At 48.2% G+C, this 18,045-nt stretch overlaps 1 protein-coding gene across 3 annotated transcripts in view; it reads right to left on the bottom strand.

The window, feature by feature from the left end:
- LOC147692527 (SPARC-related modular calcium-binding protein 1-like) overlaps positions 1 to 16,991 on the bottom strand; it is a 404,947-nt gene extending 387,956 nt beyond the window's left edge. For all 3 annotated transcript variants that reach the window (XM_086938744.1, XM_086938743.1, XM_086938745.1), the window contains exon 1: positions 16,853 to 16,991. In XM_086938744.1, the coding sequence (XP_086794870.1) occupies positions 16,853 to 16,936 (84 nt within the window). In that variant the 5' untranslated portion in view covers positions 16,937 to 16,991. The remainder of the gene's footprint in view (positions 1 to 16,852) is intronic.
- Between the last annotated feature and the right edge of the window lie 1,054 nt (positions 16,992 to 18,045).

Below are 18,045 nucleotides of genomic sequence, written 5' to 3'. Positions count from 1 at the left end.
CCATATTTACGCCACCCTTGTAAATAATAGGCAGCATCAAAATCAATGGGTGTTCCGGTGGAGCGCCCACAGCAACACCCATTTCCCTCCCCTTTCACGCTAAGTATATCGTGAAAGGGTGCCTTATTTCCAAGGCAGCGGTAAGCCATGTTAAATGGCTTAATACTGCCTTGTAAATAAGGCGAAGCTCGTATTGCCACCACAACGTCTTTAAATGTGACTTGTGGTGGCGATAGGGGCTTGTAAATATGCCACTATGTTATTCACAATATTTCAAGTCTCTGTACCCTACGACTTCTAACTCACTATAGGCCTGATTTACAGTCCGGCAGACAGAATACTCTATCACAAACATGACAGCTATCCCATCCACCATATTACAAGTCCTATGACACTTGTAATATGGTGGACAGAATTTCCATCACATTGGAGACAGAGTATCCCTTTCACAGAACTATAAATAATGCACAAGGCGATGGACAGAATATTGCCCGTTGGCAAAACATTCACCCCCAGTCACAGATATGGGTTTAATCCATCGTTATTTTGCTCCACACGCCACTCCAGTTCAGACATGGCCATAAGCAAATCAGTCTTGACCCTGTGCCTCATGGGAACAGTCCAGCCTGAACTGCCAAGCCATGTCTTCCCTGGACCGGGATCAAGCATATTTGCATATGGCTAGGTTCAAACTGGAATGGCATGGTGAGCAAAAAAACGATGGATTTAGGCCCAGATCTCTGTACTGGGGTGAATGTATGACATTGTTCTGCATTCTGTCCATCAACTGTTGTTTTCGCATTTGTCACCCCGAGTGGGACGGGTATGCTTAGACGTGATTCCCATGCTCTCCATACCACTGGAATCAAGCTATCTTGGCTGATGAGGGCTGAAAGCCCAAACCCGGTCCTAGGATCCTTTTTTTCAGTCCAGGGAGGACCTGGCTTGGCAGTTCGGGCTGGACTGTTCCCATGGGGCACAGGGTCAAGACTGATTTGCATATGGCTAGGTTCAAACTGGAATGGCATGGTGAGCAAAAAAACAATGGATTTAGGCCCAGATCTCTGTACTGGGGTGAATGTATGACATTGTTCTGCATTCTGTCCATCAACTGTTGTTTTTCCATCCAGCTGTTTCCAGCTCACCTCTCTTTCTAACTTACCTCTCTCTCTTCCTCATCCCACTCTTCTCCCTCATTCTACATTCCCTATCATTATCTCTCTCTAATTCGCTACCTCATTCTAAAACATTGCCTCTTTGTACCAACATCTCCCTAAATCTAGCTCTCTGTAACTTTCTTTCTGACTACTTCACCTTTTTAGGTATCGGACCGAAGGCTGTGCTTGCGCAGTCTCGCTCCGAGATTTAATGTTTTTTAGTATGGGGGCTTGAACCCGCCCCTCTTCTCCATTGGCTGGCTTCCTAAACGGAGGCCAGGCATTGGAGGACAGGGGCGTCACTCCGTTCAAGCCCCGTCTTTTTCGGATTCGGGGAGTGTATTTTGCAGTTTTCTCGCCGTGACGTCATCCGTCACTCAACAGCAAAAACCACGCCCCCGAATGCGAAAATGTCAGCGCTTATCGGATGCCATTTCTGCCCGACCACCGCCGCAAGAAGTCGAGAAGCTGCTGAGTCCTCCGGTGAGTGCTTGCTGTCCTGCCCCCCTCGTTGCTCTTGCTTGCTGTCCTGCCTCCCCTTGTTGCTTGTGCTTGCTGTCCTGCACCCCCTCGTTCCTTGGGCTTGCTGTCCTGCCCCCCTCGCTGCTCGTGCTTGCTGTTCTCACTCCCCCTCGTTGCTTGTACTTGCTGTCCTGCCCTCCTCATTGCTTGTGCTTGCTGTCCTGCTCCCGCGTTGCTTGTGCTTGCTCCCCTGCCCACCCTTGTTGCTTGTGCTTGCTGTCCTGCCCCCTCGTTGCTTTTGCTTGCTGTCCTGCCCCCACCTCGTTGCTTGTGCTTGTTCCCCTGCCCCCCGTTGCTTGTGCTTGCTGTCTTGCCCCCTCGTTGCTTGTGCTTGCTCCCCTGCCCCCCCTCGTTGCTTGTGCTTGCTGTCCTGCCTCCCCTCGTTGCCTGTGCTTGCTGTCCTGTCCCCCCTCATTGCTTGTGCTTGCTCCCCTACCCCCCTGTTGCTTGTGCTTGCTGTCTTGCCCCCTCGTTGCTTGTGCTTGCTGTCCTGCCCCCTCATCGCTTGTGCTTGCTGCTCTGCCCCCTCGTTGCTTGTGCTTGCTGTCTTGCCCCCTTGTTGCTTGTGCTTGCTGTCCTGCCCCCTTGTTGCTCATGCTTGCTTGCTGTCCTGCCCCCTCGTTGCTCGTGCTTGCTGTCCTGCCCCCCCTCGTTGCTTGTGCTTGCTGTCCTGCCCCCCTCGTTGCTTGTGCTTGTTGTCTTGCCCCCTCGTCGCTTGTGCTTGCTGTTCTGCCCCCTTGTTGCTCGTGCTTGCTGTCCTGCCCCCCCCTCGTTGCTTGTGCTTGCTGTCCTGCCCCCCTCGTTGCTTGTGCTTGTTGTCTTGCCCCCTCGTCGCTTGTGCTTGCTGTTCTGCCCCCTTGTTGCTCGTGCTTGCTGCCCTGCCCCCTCGTTGCTCGTGCTTGCTGTCCTGCCCCCCCTTGTTCATCGTGCTTGCACTCCTGCCCCCCTCGTTGCTTGTGCTTGCTGTCCTGCCCCCCCTCGTTGCTTGTGCTTGCTGTCCTGCCCCCTCGTTGCTCGTGCTTGCTGTCCTGCCCCCCTCGTTGCTTGTGCTTGCTGTCCTGCCACCTCGTTGCGCGTGCTTGCTCTCCTCCCCCACGTTGCTTGTGCTTGCTGTCCTGCCCCCCCTCATTGCTCGTGCTTGCTGTCCTGCCCCCTCGTTGCTCGTGCTTGTTCTTCTGCCCCCCCCCTTTGCTTATGCTTGCTGTCCTTCCCCCCCTCGTTGCTTGTGCTTGCTGTCCTGCCCCCCTTGTTGCTTGTGCCTGCTGTCCTGCCCCTCGTTGCTCGTGCTTGCTGTCCTGCCCCCCTCGTTGCTTGTGCTTGCTGTCCTCCCCCCTCATTGCTTGTGCTTGCTGTCCTGCCCCCTCGTTGCTTGTGCTTGCTCCCCCGCCCCCGTTGCTCGTGCTTGCTGTCCTGCCCCCCCTTGTTGCTTGTGCTTGCTCCCCTGCCCCCCATTGCTCATGCTTGCTCTCCTGCCCCCCCTCGTTGTTTGTGCTTGCTGTGCTGCCCCCCCTTGTTGCTTGTGCTTCCTGTCCTCCCCCCTCGTTGCTTGTGCTTGCTGTCCTGCCCCCCCTTCGTTACATGCGCTTACTTTCCTGCCCCCGTTGCTCGTGCATGCTATCCTCACCCACCTCGTTGCTTGCGCTTGCTGTCCTGCCCCCTCGTTGATCGTGCTTGCTGTCCTACCCCCCTCGTTGCTTGTGCTTGCTGTTCTGCGCCCCTTGTTGCTTTTGCTTGCTGTCCTGCCCCCCTCGTTGCTTGTGTTCGCTGTCCTGCCCCCCCTCATTGCTCATGCTTGCTGTCCTGCCCCCTCGTTGCTTGTGCTTGCTCTCCTGCCCCCTCATTGCTTGTGCTTGATCTCCTGCCCCCTCGTTGCTTGTGCTTGCTGTCCTTCCCCCTCATTGCTTGTGCTTGCTCCCCTGCCCCCTCCTTGCTTGTGCTTGCTCCCCTGCCCCCTCGTTGGTTGTGCTTGCTCTCCTGCCCCCCCTAGCTGGCTGTGCTTGCTCTCCTCCCCCCCTTGTTGCTTGTGCTTGCTGTCCTGCCCCCTCGTGCTTGCTGTCCTGCCCCCTCGTTGCTTGTGCTTGCTTTCCTGCCCCCTCGTTGCTTATGCTTGCTGTCCTGCCCCCTCTTTGCTTGTGCTTGCTCCCCTGCCTCCTTGTTGCTTGTGCTTGCTCCCCTGCCCCCTCGTTGGTTGTGCTTGCTCTCCTGCCCCCCTCGCTGGTTGTGCTTGCTCTCCTGCCCCCCCTCGTTGCTTATGCTTGCTGTCGTGCCCCCTCGTTGCTTGTGCTTGATGTCTTGCCCCCTCGCTGCTTGTGCTTGCTGTCCTGCCCCCTCGTTGCTTGTGCTTGCTGTCCTGCCCCCCCCGTTGCTTGTGCTTGCTCTCCTGCACCCCCCTCGTTGCTTATGCTTGCTGTCGTGCCCCATCGTTGCTTGTGCTTGATGTCTTGCCCCCTCGCTGCTTGTGCTTGCTGTCCTGCCCCCTCGTTGCTTGTGCGTGCTGTCCTGCTCCCCCCCCGTTGCTTGTGCTTGCTCTCCTGCACCCCCCTCGTTGCTTATGCTTGCTGTTCTGCCCCCTCGTTGCTTGTGGTTGCTGTCCTGCCCCCTCATTTCTTGTGCTGGCTGTCCTGCCCCCTCCTTCGTTGTGCTTGCTCTCCTGCCCTGCTATTGGCATTGTAAATTACAATGCCTTTATTTATGTTTTAAAAAAACAAACATAAATAAAAATAATGTCATGAGCAATGCCAATAGCTCTAACTTCAAGAATGCTGAGACCATTGCATTGTAAATGCTTTTTTCTGTATGTTTTACATTTCTCCCAAACACATCTCTCTACCTCATTCTTCTCCCTCCACTTTCTATCCCAGTAGTGTTCTCGTTATTTCTCTGCACTCCTGTGACTTACCCCTTCCACTTTTTTCTTAGTCATCAGAGTTGTCAAACCAAAGAAGTGCACACATAAACAGAGGAGAGGGGGAGACGATGGAGGGGAATATAAATAAGGAGAAAATCATCATATTTTAGTAGACAAAATAGAAAATCCTCAGAGCAATGATTTGATTTGTCATTGTTGCAGCAAGAATGCCAGTGGTGAAGGTAAATGTACTTCTTATTATGAATATCGAGCAACCAGATCTACAATGTCAAGCACTTCGTGCACAGGGGTTATTTTATTGTTATGCACTAGTTCACTAGGCATCCACCTTCACAGTGACTTACCTACAGTGGGAAGAATAGGCTGGTTCCACGCTGAATTCCATGTGAAATGTTGCTACATGTCAAAAGAAATGTAGATCCAAATGCCTAAAGGAATAGCTTTAGTAATGTTTGTTCAAGCTTTATTATGTACTGTTTGTCTGGCAGACACCAGTCAGCTTGTGTTTCAATATAAATTAATTCAATTGCATGTATGTCTTCAAGGTTGCTTATATACTATGATAATACTAATCCACATATATGCCTTAACATGTGCTGGTATATTTTATTAAACAATTACAATTGTTTCTTGGCTTTCCTCTTTTCCTTTTCCCTTGAGGCTTCCAGGTCAGGGCTTGTCTGGTGGTGTTTGATGAGGGGTTTCGGAGGGTGTAACCTATCAATCCCCAGTGTCTTTCTATGATTTCTTCATTAACAGGGAGTTGGAAAGTCTGCTGCCATATGTCGTTGTTACTCATGATGTTTGGCCAGCAGATTTGGATAATTTTACTCAGACAGATGTTGATGAAGATGGACTTTGTTGGTGGTGGTCACTGTTGGCTTTCAAGTTTCTGCTCCATCCAGAAGGACCGATTTTATGTTGGTGTTAAAAAGACTGATCTTGGTGCAGCATTAGGACCTTGGAGTCCAGAAATTTTTTAGCTGAATGAAAGCAGCCCTTGCTTGCCTTGATGTCAGCGTCTGTGCTGCCCTGCTTGTCTATGACACCTCCCAGGTAGGTGAAGGCCTCAACTTCTTCCAGGGCATCACCTGCAAGGCTAGCTGCAGTTGTGCTAGCCGTGTTAGCCTTCAGGATCTTGGTTTTTCTCCTGTGGATGTTGAGCCCAAATTGTGCTGATGTGGCTGCCACATTGTTGGATTTCTCTGGCATCTGCAGATAGGTATGCGAGAGTAAGGCCAGGTCGTCTGCAAAGTCCAGGTCATCAAGCTGTGTCCAAGATGTCAACTGTATCCCATGTCTTCTTCTTGTTGTGAATGTCTTCATGATCCAGTCTATGGCCAGCAGGAAGAGAAAAGGTGAGAGGATGCAACCTTGTAAGACTCTGGTCCTCATTTGGAAGGTTGCTGTGACTTTTCCTCCATTGACTATCTTGCAGGTCATTCCCTCTTGGTGCTCCTGATGATTCTTACAATTTTACATGGCATGTCGTAGTGGCAATGAGTTGCTCATTTTGTAAGATTCCATCCATTACTTGGTGGGAAAACACTGTTTTGTTCAGTTATAGCTCTTGATTCATGGTGGCAGATATTTCCTGCACCAAACTTTGGGAGCAAACGCCTGCACTTTGGTCCGACAATTTAGTCTGGTTTTAGGGGCAAAATAGAGGCTAAAAATGAAGTCTATGTCTTTTAATCAGAAGGTTATGGGTTAGAGTCCATCTGTTACCATGGTTACCTGCCAGTTTTAATGTCTCTTGAAGAGCAAAGAGTTTCGACAATATCTCCAATAAGTTAAAAATCTATATCTATGGTATTACAAAACTATAAGCAGTAGCATTGGTAAAGGAACATGATTTCACTTGTAGTCACCTGTACAATCTCATTGAATTCTACTTTCAGTTCCTGTGTCATATGTATGTTTTCATCCATCAAGCTTTGTTTGTGGTCTTGTGATTAGAGTCTGAGACTTTCAGCCTGAATGTAAATGATTCTTGCTCTGCTGTGTCTGTTTTGAATTACAAGATGTTTCCATGATGTCTACAATAAGTGAATAATCCATTGCTTTCACACTGCCAAAATAAAACCACATTTTTGGTAGCAAAAGAGTTGGCATGCAGTCAAAACATTAGTACAATTGCAGATTGTAAGTCTTAGGTATTGTCTGACATCGTTCGGGGGTGGCAGTGAGCAGGGAAGGGCTACCTCACCCCAACCGCAGAGTTTGAGGACATTTGCCACTGATGTCCTAGGGTTCTTCCTACTTATAGTTCTGCAAATAGGACAAAGTACACCCTTTCCACACTTCACCCTCAGGGTAGTGGGGGCTTTCAGGCAAACACTTACCATGTAGTTTAAGTGGAGATAGGTGCTCAGAACTCAACAGTCAATCAACAGGCACAATATTATAATGGCCAAATCAGTACTTATATTTGAATTAAATAAATTACTTTAATCATGCCCTAAAGGAAATAGTATACACTCCAAAGGTGGCTTCAGTTACAGGGTTGCAATATGCCTAAGAGCCCTCGTGAAATTTCAATAGGCTCTATGGTGTCTGCTCCCCCCATCCTTTCTCTCTTTCTGTCCCCAGCGCTGATGTCAGGGGTCTTCATACTATGGAGGCGCACCAGTGGAATTGAACAACGCATGCAGATGGCTTGTCAGATGTTGCAACCTCCATACCAATGCAGCCAGGTACTTGTGTATGGCAAATGCAGGCCCGGTGAAATACTATGCATTTTATTTTCACCATTGAAAGGCTATCTATTCCATATATATTAACATGGGAGCTGCTTTGTAACACTTTTACATATGTAGCTTGCCAGGTAAAGCTGATGGTATACTGGAGTTCAGTATGTCGGAATTCAGGATTTAAAAATGAATCTTTTAGTAAAGATATATTGAGTGTTTGGAAGTACCACTTTTAGAAAGTGGATATTTCCTTGTCTAACCATCCATGTGCCTCTGCCTGTTTGTATATTAGCTGTCTGATTTTTAGACTGACAGGGGCTGGTTTGTGCATTCACACTAGACAGGGGCACAAAGGGGGCTGAGGTGAGTCCTGCCTTTTCTGGGGGACTCATAGTCTGGTTGATGGGTCTGTCCTGCATCTAGAGAGGTGGGCGGAGTTGCCACATGCACCTGAATGGACTGCATCTAATCTACAATGCTGTCTCCACCTCCAATAGCGAACCTGGCCTGAGCAGGACCGAACTGGATTATGTGTGCCAGGCAGGGCCGGACTGGGAACAAAAACCGGCCCTGGCATAGTGCTTTCCCCCCCCCCCCTCCTCCCCGCAGCCCCAGGGGGGTTGTGAGTGCCGCCGAGCTCTTTGTCGGGCCGGATTTTTCCCGATTTTGTTACAGGGCTCTGTAACAAAAACAGCCTCCAGGGGCCCAAAACAGGCCGGTTTTGGGCCCCTGTGGGACGTTTTTGTTACAGGGCCGTTTTTGCAGAATAGCTGCAAAATTGGCCCTGTAACAAAATCGGCCAAAAACCAGCCCCAGCAAAGAGCTTGGTCGCACCCCCTCCCGGCCGAGCCACTTTGCCAGGGCCGGTTTTGGTTCCCAGTCCGGCCCTGGTGCCGGACTGGGAACCAAAGGTACCGGAGGATTGCCCAATGCCCGCTATGGGCAGTCTGGTGCCAGGAGAACTTTGTTTGTGCCAACACCACAGAATTTCAAAGGGAAATGTGGTCTAAATATTAGGGCTCAGACCCCAGACCCCAGAGCTGGAGAAGAGGTAAGGAGAGACTACAACTTTGCTGTGTTGCCTGCAGTGGCTGCTTCTGTATTGGGCAGAGAAAGGACTGGACTGAACTTTCTGCAACTTCTTTGCTTGAGTTTCTTCAAGGGCTTGAGGTAGAGCGTGCCCCCTGTTCAAGAAGTCTCAGGAACAGCAAAGACTTCAAGCTCCTCTGGGTACCACCTTCTGGAACTAGGTGTTTCAGTTGCCACAAAGGAAAAAGCAACACAATGCCATCCCCGACTCCGCTGCCCGCTCCGTGACCTGAAGGCACTGCAGAAGGCACCACCGCACTTCGTAACCCAGCCCTGGTCTCGCTGACGATGCCGTTTGACGCCACCACCGAGCCGCTACTTGCACCTTGACTTGTGGGCATCGCACTGCACACCACCTCACTTCACACTGGCGCCCTGGTATCTCCGATGACGTTGTGACCTACACTGTGACCTATGGACACCACTCGTGGAGAACATGGAGTACCATCCCGATTCGCACCGCAACCCTGGTCTCACCTACGACAACACTGCAAGCTGACCTTGGTGCCACTGCCTGCACCGTGGTTTGGGGCCACCACTCATAAGTTACACAATGCATCGCCCCATGCCTCACTGCAGCCTTGGCCTACCGATGACAGTGTCATTGACTCCAGATCGTCCACCGAAGCCGCTGCTGGCACTGCAACCTGTGGGCCCCACACTCAGCATTGCCCTGTCTCACCATGCAGCCTTGGGTCTCCAGACGACCTGCACTGTGACCTGCACGCAGCTTGACTTCAAGACCCGGATGACTCCTGCACCGACCTCTGGAACTGCTGCCTGCCGACGCCTGCAGACGCCTGCTCTTTGGAGCTCATCGCAAGGATCTTGACACCCTGCATTTCTAAAGATAATGTTCTGCGGGTCTTCCTGACACCATAGCTGGCCCGCTACGCTGCGGACGGCCAGAACTGATGGATTTGTTTGTTCAGGGTGCCGTGATAGCCCCGGACGGAGCTATTGGCTTGAGGAACTGTTTTAATGTCTATTTTTGCTTGTTGACATTTTTTAATAACTGTATGTTGGATTTATTATCGTTTTGGTCTTGCTTTATACAGATACATATTGGCTATTTTTCTAAAACTGGTTGGTGTCCTTTTGTAGTGTTTTCACTGTATTTCTGTATGTTATGTGCAAATGGTTAACACACTGTCTCTGAGATAAGCCTGGCTGCTCATGCCAAGCTAGCAAGGGGGTAAGCAAGGGTTCTTTTAGAAGTGTAGCTCCCTTACCCTGACTAGGAGGAAGGGCTCCCTACCTGGACAGGATAACAACCTGCCAACTAGAGACCCCCTTTTCTAACAATAATGTTAAAGGGACAGCATATAGTACCACTTCCAAACAAAACAAGACTATGATGAAAAATATATGCATAGGACTGTATCCTGTGACTCACTGTGTCCTAAGGACTCGAACTGCACCTCACTGCTAAGGTCAAATACTTTTGAAGAGTATCTGGGTTTGGGTGTGATCCCATTCACAGGGGGAAACAATCTTTACAGCGCAACTTTTACAACGCACTACCATTACAACTAAACTTTTACAACGCAAGATCCATTACATCGCATGCCATTACAACGCAACCATTACAACGCATGACACTACAACGCATACCACTACAAAGCGTGTCATTACAACGCAGTCATTACAACATATACTATTACAACGCATACCATCACAACGCATAGTACCCTTACACTATCCAAATCTTACCCTACTGTTGCACCCCCTGGAGTTACAATAGCAATTTTTACCCCTACACCATCCAACACTTACCCTACTGTTGCACCCCCTGGAGTTATAATAGTAATGTTTACCCCTACACTATCCAACACTTACCCTACTGTTGCACCCCCTGGAATTAGAATAGTAATTTTTACCCCTACAGTATCCAATACTTACCATACATGCAATGTAATGGTATGCGTTGTAATGGTATGCGTTGTAAAGGCAGTATGCGTTGTAATGGAATGCGTTGTAAAGGTAGTTTTTAGACAATTTGTTGTAATGGCATGCGTTGTAATAGAGTGCGTTGTAAAAGATTTTGCGTTGTAAAAAATGCATTGTAAAAGTATGTGTTGTAACGTTATACATCCGTTTGGGCCCTATCAGTGATAACACAATCAAATTTGCATATGGTTGGTCATTGTTGATAATGGCACAGTAAGCAATAAAACGATGGATGGATTGTGCGCACAGTAATTACCATTGGTTGCAGTGCGTTTGGGAATTACGTCCATCACTTTGTTTTTCTTAGGGAGTCACACCAGATGGAAGGAACAGACCTGGAGCTGTGCCAGAGGGAGTCAAGCTGCACCTCACTGCTGAGTCCCAATAAGGCCAAAATACACCTAGCATTGCCTGGGTTTCCATTCAGAGGGTAAATGACTTAGCAGTGTGTGACAAGCAGTGTCTTTTAGAGCCGTTCTAAGATGTATTTGCACACGGTTGGTCCTGTCTGTAATGGCAAAGAGAGCAAAAACGATGTAATGCAGCTAGAGTGAATTCCAGTGCGTAAGATTAATTTACACTTGCCACGGATCACTTTTTAGTTTTCTCAATAAAAAAACAGAATCAGCAAACAACAATCATTAAAATAATCTGTCGCTCCATTAAAACTTACATTCAAATTGTCTGATAAGTTTCATGTTCAAGTAAAACTATTGGTTAAAAAATTTATATATTGTATAAATCTTCTGAAAGTGAAAGGCTAAAGTAAATGTGTGCCTCAGTCATGCCTGAGCCTAAGTGTAAAGTTAACACTCACACGAGCATGAATAATAATTACCTTGAAAACCAAGCAGCTTCAATGCTAAATACAAACCCCCTGAACAGTAACCCTGGGCGGGTAACTAAGGGGCATATTATCAAGAAAGGGCGTTACATTATCGCCGCTTTTATCGTCAGGAAACTGCAGATAAAGCGGCGATAATGGGCTTGATAATATGCTCTATGGAATTCCAATCGAAGCCCATATTAGATGTATTCACATCTAACATGGGCTTCGATTGGAATTCATAGAGCATATTATCAAGCCCATTATCGCGGCTTTATCGGCAGGTTCCTGCCGATAAAAGCGGCGATACTGTAAGGCCCTTTCTTGATAATATGCCCCTACGTTCCACCCGCAGAGTTTGCGTAGTTTTGCCTACTCCGCGTTCTTCTGCGAACGCAGAGTTCAGGCAAAACTATGACTCCATGGCGGAGCGTAGTTAGCCGGCCCCTCCACCCTCCCAAAGTTATTAAAAATGATTAAAAAGGCACTTACCTACTGCCTCTTCCTCTACTGCCTCCTCCTCGCATTGAATAACCCCTACATGTAAATCTTGCGAATGCGCATGCACATGCGCAAGATATACAACACAGGGGTTATTCAGCGTGAGGAGGAGGCAGGAGAGAGCAGCCATTGCGGGGAGAAGGCAGCAGAGGAAGACGCAGTAGGTAAGTGCCTTTTTTAATCATTTTTAATGGCTTTGGGAGGAGGGAGGGCGCGGAGCGTGGCGTAGTTCCACTGATTTTTTTTTTTACTCCGTGGAACTACGCAGAGCACCACTCCGGACACTCCGCCCAGGCTTACTGAACAGCAACATTAAAACTCCTTAAAAATCATTTGGAAACCAGCAAGATTCCTCAGGGACCAAACTCGCCAAAATATCTTTCTTGATCTAATCAATTTTATAGTAATCCACCAGTCTTTTGGCTTTGTCAATGTTTCTTTAGTTGTTTTATGCTTTTTGCTAAATGTTATTATTGGGGAAACTGCCAGGCCCTCATCAATCTAAAAAAAATGGCTAACAGCAAAAATATTTTAATGGTCTCAAAAAACCCTGGTTTCCGAAGCAGCTTGCTGCCCAAGGTAAAGCACTTCTACTCCCTGTCAAGGGTAGTAAAGCACATATCTCTGGAGTAAGTGGAATGTATGATGTTACAACGCACAAATTTACAATGAATGCCTTTACAACACAGTTTTTACACCGCAACATCCCTTACAACGCATACATTTACATTGCACGCCATTACAACGAATTTTTTTAAACTACATTTACAACGCATTCCATTACATCGCATTATACCTTTACAACGGATATCATTAAATTGCATTTAAGGTAAGTGTTGGATAGTGTAGGGGTAAAAATTACTAATCGAACTGCAGGGTGTGCAACAGTAGGGTAAGTGTTGGATACTGTAGGGGTACTATGTGTTGTAATGGTGTGCGTTGTAATGACATGCGATGTAATGCCTGCATTGTAGTGTCATGCGTTGTAGTGTCATGCGTTGTAGTCACATGCAATGTATTGGTTGCGTTGTAGTCACATGCATTGTAAAGGATGTTGCGATGTGATGACTGCGTTGTAAATGTAGTGCGATGTGATGACTGCGTTGTAAAGGTTGTTTCCCAGTAAGTGTGCTCCCAGTGAAAAGGCGCAGTGTTGACATTCACAATAAAGTCAGCCAATGGCTGACGTGGACACACCACCTGCTCCTTGCTGTAGGCTATCGTGTGGGAAATGAAAGATGTGAATGACACAATAACAGACGCATGGATGTAGAGGCCTGTTTGAAAGCCCTTGAAAGTAAGTATATTATCGATATAACATTGGCAAAATCAAAAGGTCTGGGCAACCTCAAAAGTTGCTGTCAAATAAAAAAAACCTCAAGGGGTTCTAGTCTGAAGTGACTCAACAGTATAACATAAATTCCACATAAGTACCGTCCATCATACCCTCATACCTGTTAGAAAACCTGCTTCTATCAACTCCTACCTAACTGGAACACCGAATCGCAAGAAATGCAAACATAAACTCTCAGCTTCTTTCCCACAAGACAAATAAAATACCCAACATTAAACTCTACTGCACCCCTTATGAATTAAACAGGAATGTCTTCAACCTCCTAGACACCTAAACCAGTAGCGCAGCTAGCTGGCAAGAAAGCTCAGTGTGTTGGGCCCTTGTGGTTGGACCCTGGGTGTGATTTCCGGATCGTAACTATGTTAAAACCCCGGCGACGTCAACTGAGCCTGTCATCCTTCCCAGGTGGATTAAATGGGGATGCGTTTTGATTGGGCAATAATACCAGTATTTTAAATATGTTATGTGAAGTGCTTTGGATATAATCACTTGTAAATTGTATTTTTAAAAAGGTACATACCCCTCAACTCATGCCACTTAGAACACGCCACAGTTAATCACTTAGTAATACTCCTTTACCCAGCCAGCTCAGCGGGATAAGTGCCAGCTGTAGCGTTCGATAAAAAGAGTTCTTTCAGTAGGATAACCATAACACTTATTGTTAAAGTGCCAAAATGCAATTAAATGGTTCATATTAAAATTAATAAACCCCACGGAACACTGCAAATCCCAAAGTCGCAGCCATTCACCACCACCACCCGTCCGTCGGTCCCTGAAATTCAAATTAGAAGGTCTCTCAAACGGCGCACGGACGAAGGATCGAGAAGCCAGTCAAAACAGCGCGCGAGCGCGCCAAGCAAAATAAATACCTGCGAACGGCAGCCCAAAACAAACACCTGTTCCCCCCGGCCCAAAATAAACACCTGTGCACGCTGTAAGTAGTCTGAACAGAGCTCCCACACACCAGCTCCGTCAAAACCGCCCATCTGGGCTGCAAAGCGGCCAAGAATCCCAGCCGTAGACACCGTATCACGACTTTCATGGCAGGGACCCACCGAGCTATCCCCGCGGTCAAACACCGAGAAAGTAGGACTGCTGACTTAGATTGTTGTCGCATACCTCAAATTAAGCACCCAGAGAAACCTTGCTGACGCAGTTCATCATCCAATACAGCTGCGCAGCCGTGCCAAGACAGATGTTATTTTGACAGGGCGACTGGAATTATACAGTAAGATTAGACAGCTAGAAAATGCAAATACTGTGGTACATTTTGTGACAATATCAGATAATTATTTTACGTTTACATATATTAACATTGTCTGGACATAGAGTTCGCCTCATTGGTAGGAGTTTAACACTCAAATAATGCAATATGTATTTAAAGGTGACCAGTCAACGTTTAAAGTGCCTTGCAGTGCACAGCAGCACGTCGTTGCATTTTTTATAACTTTTGATCCGTTTGACCTAGAAACTATTTTTGTTACAATCTGCAAATTATGCAGCAGTTGATGGTTTATGTGGCAAATGCAACAAATGCAAAATTATGCAAAATACTACCAGGCTGTAGAATCACATCATTCCAGTGGCCTTGGTTATGCGCTCTTATACTGGTGTGCTGCAACCCAGCACATCTGCAGTGTACCCCAGCCCTCTGGAGTCGTTTGCAGCTATACACAATGTGCATTTGTATAGTACATGTTCACCCCCACACACACACACCTGAGCTTCTCGGTGCTGAATCCAGATGTGTATTGTTGCCCGATTGTTACTTATTTTACGACCTGAGAGAACCCCCGGAATTCGAACCTGCAAACTTGATGGCAAGCGCTGATATGTTCAGTGGATCCAGTAATCCACTAAATCACAACAACCAGCTCCAAAATAGCTCCCCTACACTTGAGCACTGCTTCCTGCCAAGCAACATAGCAGCCACACACACCAAACTACTTGCTATGTACCAGAACACAGCACTGCTGCATCCAATTATAATGCCCTGCACACAAGTGCAGCTGCTCTTCACCTCACCTCAGTAGGAAAGCACCACAACACAGCTGTTCTTCAGGCCAGCATAGCTGCCACACACACTAAACTACCTGCTATGCATCCGAATACAGCAATGCGGCAGCCAATCATGATGCCCTGCACACAAGAACAGCGGCTCTTCGCCTCACCTCAGCAGGAAAACACCACAACACAGCTGTTCTTCAGGCCAGCACAGCTGCCACACACACTAAACTACCTGCAATACATCCAAATACAGCAATGCTGCATTCAATTATAATGCCCTGCACACCAGTACAGCTGTCCTTCACCTAAATTCAGCAGGAAAACACCACAACACAGCTGTTCTTCAGGCCAGCATAGCTGCCACACACACTAAACTACCTGCTATGCATCCGAATACAGCAATGCTGCACCAAGTCATGATGCCCTGCACACCAGTACAGCTGTCCTTCACCTAAATTCAGCAGGAAAACACCACAACATTGCTGTTCTTCAGGCCAGCATAGCTGCCACACACCAAACAACCTGCTATGCATCCGAATACAGCAATGCTGCATCCAATTATAATGCCCTGCACACACGTACAGCTGTCCTTCACCTCAATTCAGCAAACACCCCAACACAGCGGTTCTTCAGCCCAACATAGATGCCACACACACTAAACTACTTGCTATGTACCATAATACAGCAGTGGTGCACCAATCAAAATACCCTGCACACAAGTACAGCTGTCCTTCACCTTAATTCAGCAAACACCCAACACAGCAGTTCTTCAGCCCAACATAAATGCCACACACACTAAACTACCTGCTATGTACCATAATACGGCGTTCCTGCACCCAATCAAAATGCCCTGCACACCCGTACAGCTGTCCTTCACCACAATTCAGCGGGCAAACACCCCAACACAGCTGCCCTCCAGTCCAATATAGCTGACACAGACACACTCATTCAACTCCCCCCATCACAATGCGGTAGCTCTGCACCTCACTGAGGCTGCCCAAACCCCATACATAAATGGCATCTAAACCATCACAGCTGGCTTACATGTGCAATACGTACTCCTTCATTGCAAATTCACCCAAAATGCTGATATTCCAGCACCGAAAAAGACATACTCCGTACATGTGCCAAGACTGTTGTCCCACTTAACACACAACTGCGCCACAAATCGGCTTCAAATACGGCCATTAGAAACCCAAGCACAAAAGAACGTTATTTACGTCAAATCACCCCCAACATGGCTACAGCACATACCGTGAGATCCTGGATCCAAAACCTGTACTCCTATCTTGTACTAAGCGTGAATCATACTCCTGCATCCAGAATGCAACCCCACTGCTGTTGTCAAATACAGGACACATTCCTGTACCCACACAACCCCCTGATTTTACCATCCAAGTTTCAAGGAACACCCCTGCCGCCAGAGTAAGACCCCTATTATCCTATCCCATACCGCAACACACCTGCACTGTACTCAAATACAGACTCATAAAGTTCCTCGCAGCTGTGAATACGCCCCAAGTGTGCTTCTAAGTGCATCTACTACTGCGCCCCTGCCTTACTTCAGCACCCGAAATAAAACATACCACTGCACCCAGAATCACCCACAATGCTACTGCACAACTCAGACACATAACGTTCCCCGCAGCTGTGAATACGCCCGAATGTGCTGAGGTACAGCTCCTAGAAAAAATATATGGGCAGATTTACAAGCCCCTTGCGCCACTTTTTTGTCATTTTTCCCACGTTAAAAATGACGCAAATGTGACGCAAGGGGCCTGTAAATCTGCCCCGTAGTGTTAAAACTCCGGCAAGCTGCTTCCCATCCCGGTCGACCCCTCCCTCAGCTGCCCCTGCAGCTCCTCGCCGCCCCCGGCTCCTTACCGGGGTCCGGTCCCAGTGCGGCGGCGCGGCCAGGGCGGAGAGCGCGATCAGCAGGAGCCTCGCGACGGGAGGGGCGGGAGCCATGGCGGGGCTGCAGCCTGCGGCTTCGACTACTCTCCGCTCCGTTCCGCTCTCACGGCCCTCGGGGCAGTCCAAGGTCCGGAGCTCCCGGCTTCACCTCGGGCTTTATAGGGACGCATGAAAGGGGGAGAAGAGACACACCCACAAACAAGCCACCGCGCGCTCCAAGAAAGACAGATCCCCGTCGCCTCCCTCTCTCTCCAAGGGAGTGAGATGACATCCGGGACCTCCCATCCAGACACTGAGACCCTCTGCGTACAGTGCGCAAAAAAAGACCCAAAACAGCCACACGACAAAGCAGGGACCGCACCACCTGCGCACAGACGTACAACAGCATCCACTGATAAACCAATGCCACTCAAGGCATCAAAGAGAAAGAAACCTTTAATCAGAGCAATCCAAACCCGACATACAATGCAAGCACAGACACTCCAACATCACCCACTGAGCGAGCACCGACATGACCACCCCACTGGACCGAAGCAGATCAACCTGCACCCACAGAGCCAGGCCAAATAAGGCCCTGATTAGCAAAATACCCCCAACAATGCCCACCTTGGTGACCAACACCCCCTCTACACCCTGTGTAATTCCAAAAACATATAGAGCAGCATATGTAAGACCCTAAACAGCAATGTGACCCACCCAGCATGCACAACATAACATCCAACAATGCACAGGACATGACTGCTAACAAACTCCAAACTCTAAAACTCCACGACGCATCCTATCTTGACAGCAAGCCACCGAAAAACCACAGCGGACCCTCCACCACCAACAAAACAAGCACCAACGATCTTAATAACACCAACCCCCCAGGGATCCCTAGGCCTCAAGGGCCCAAGGACACCGAGGGGGTTACTTGGCCTCGATTGCGTCAACTAAGGGTATTTTTAACACTTTTGTCCTGAGGTGCCTGCACTATTGTCATCCCTAACTGAAAGCCAAGCACTCCCTTCAGCACTTGACTCTCAAAGCTTGGACAGAGTAGCTAAAGGACCCCTAACTGAGGTGATGTTGACTGCAGTCTTAGAACTCCGTAACACACCTAAAAATACTTAATTGTCCAGTCAGGGTTTTTAACTTTCAAAAGGAAAACCACATTTGTTGCG

Source organism: Lissotriton vulgaris, chromosome 9 (genome assembly GCF_964263255.1).
Source record: "Lissotriton vulgaris chromosome 9, aLisVul1.2, whole genome shotgun sequence".
Classification (NCBI taxonomy): domain Eukaryota; kingdom Metazoa; phylum Chordata; class Amphibia; order Caudata; family Salamandridae; genus Lissotriton; species Lissotriton vulgaris.
This window is presented reverse-complemented; position numbering and strand designations above follow the sequence as displayed.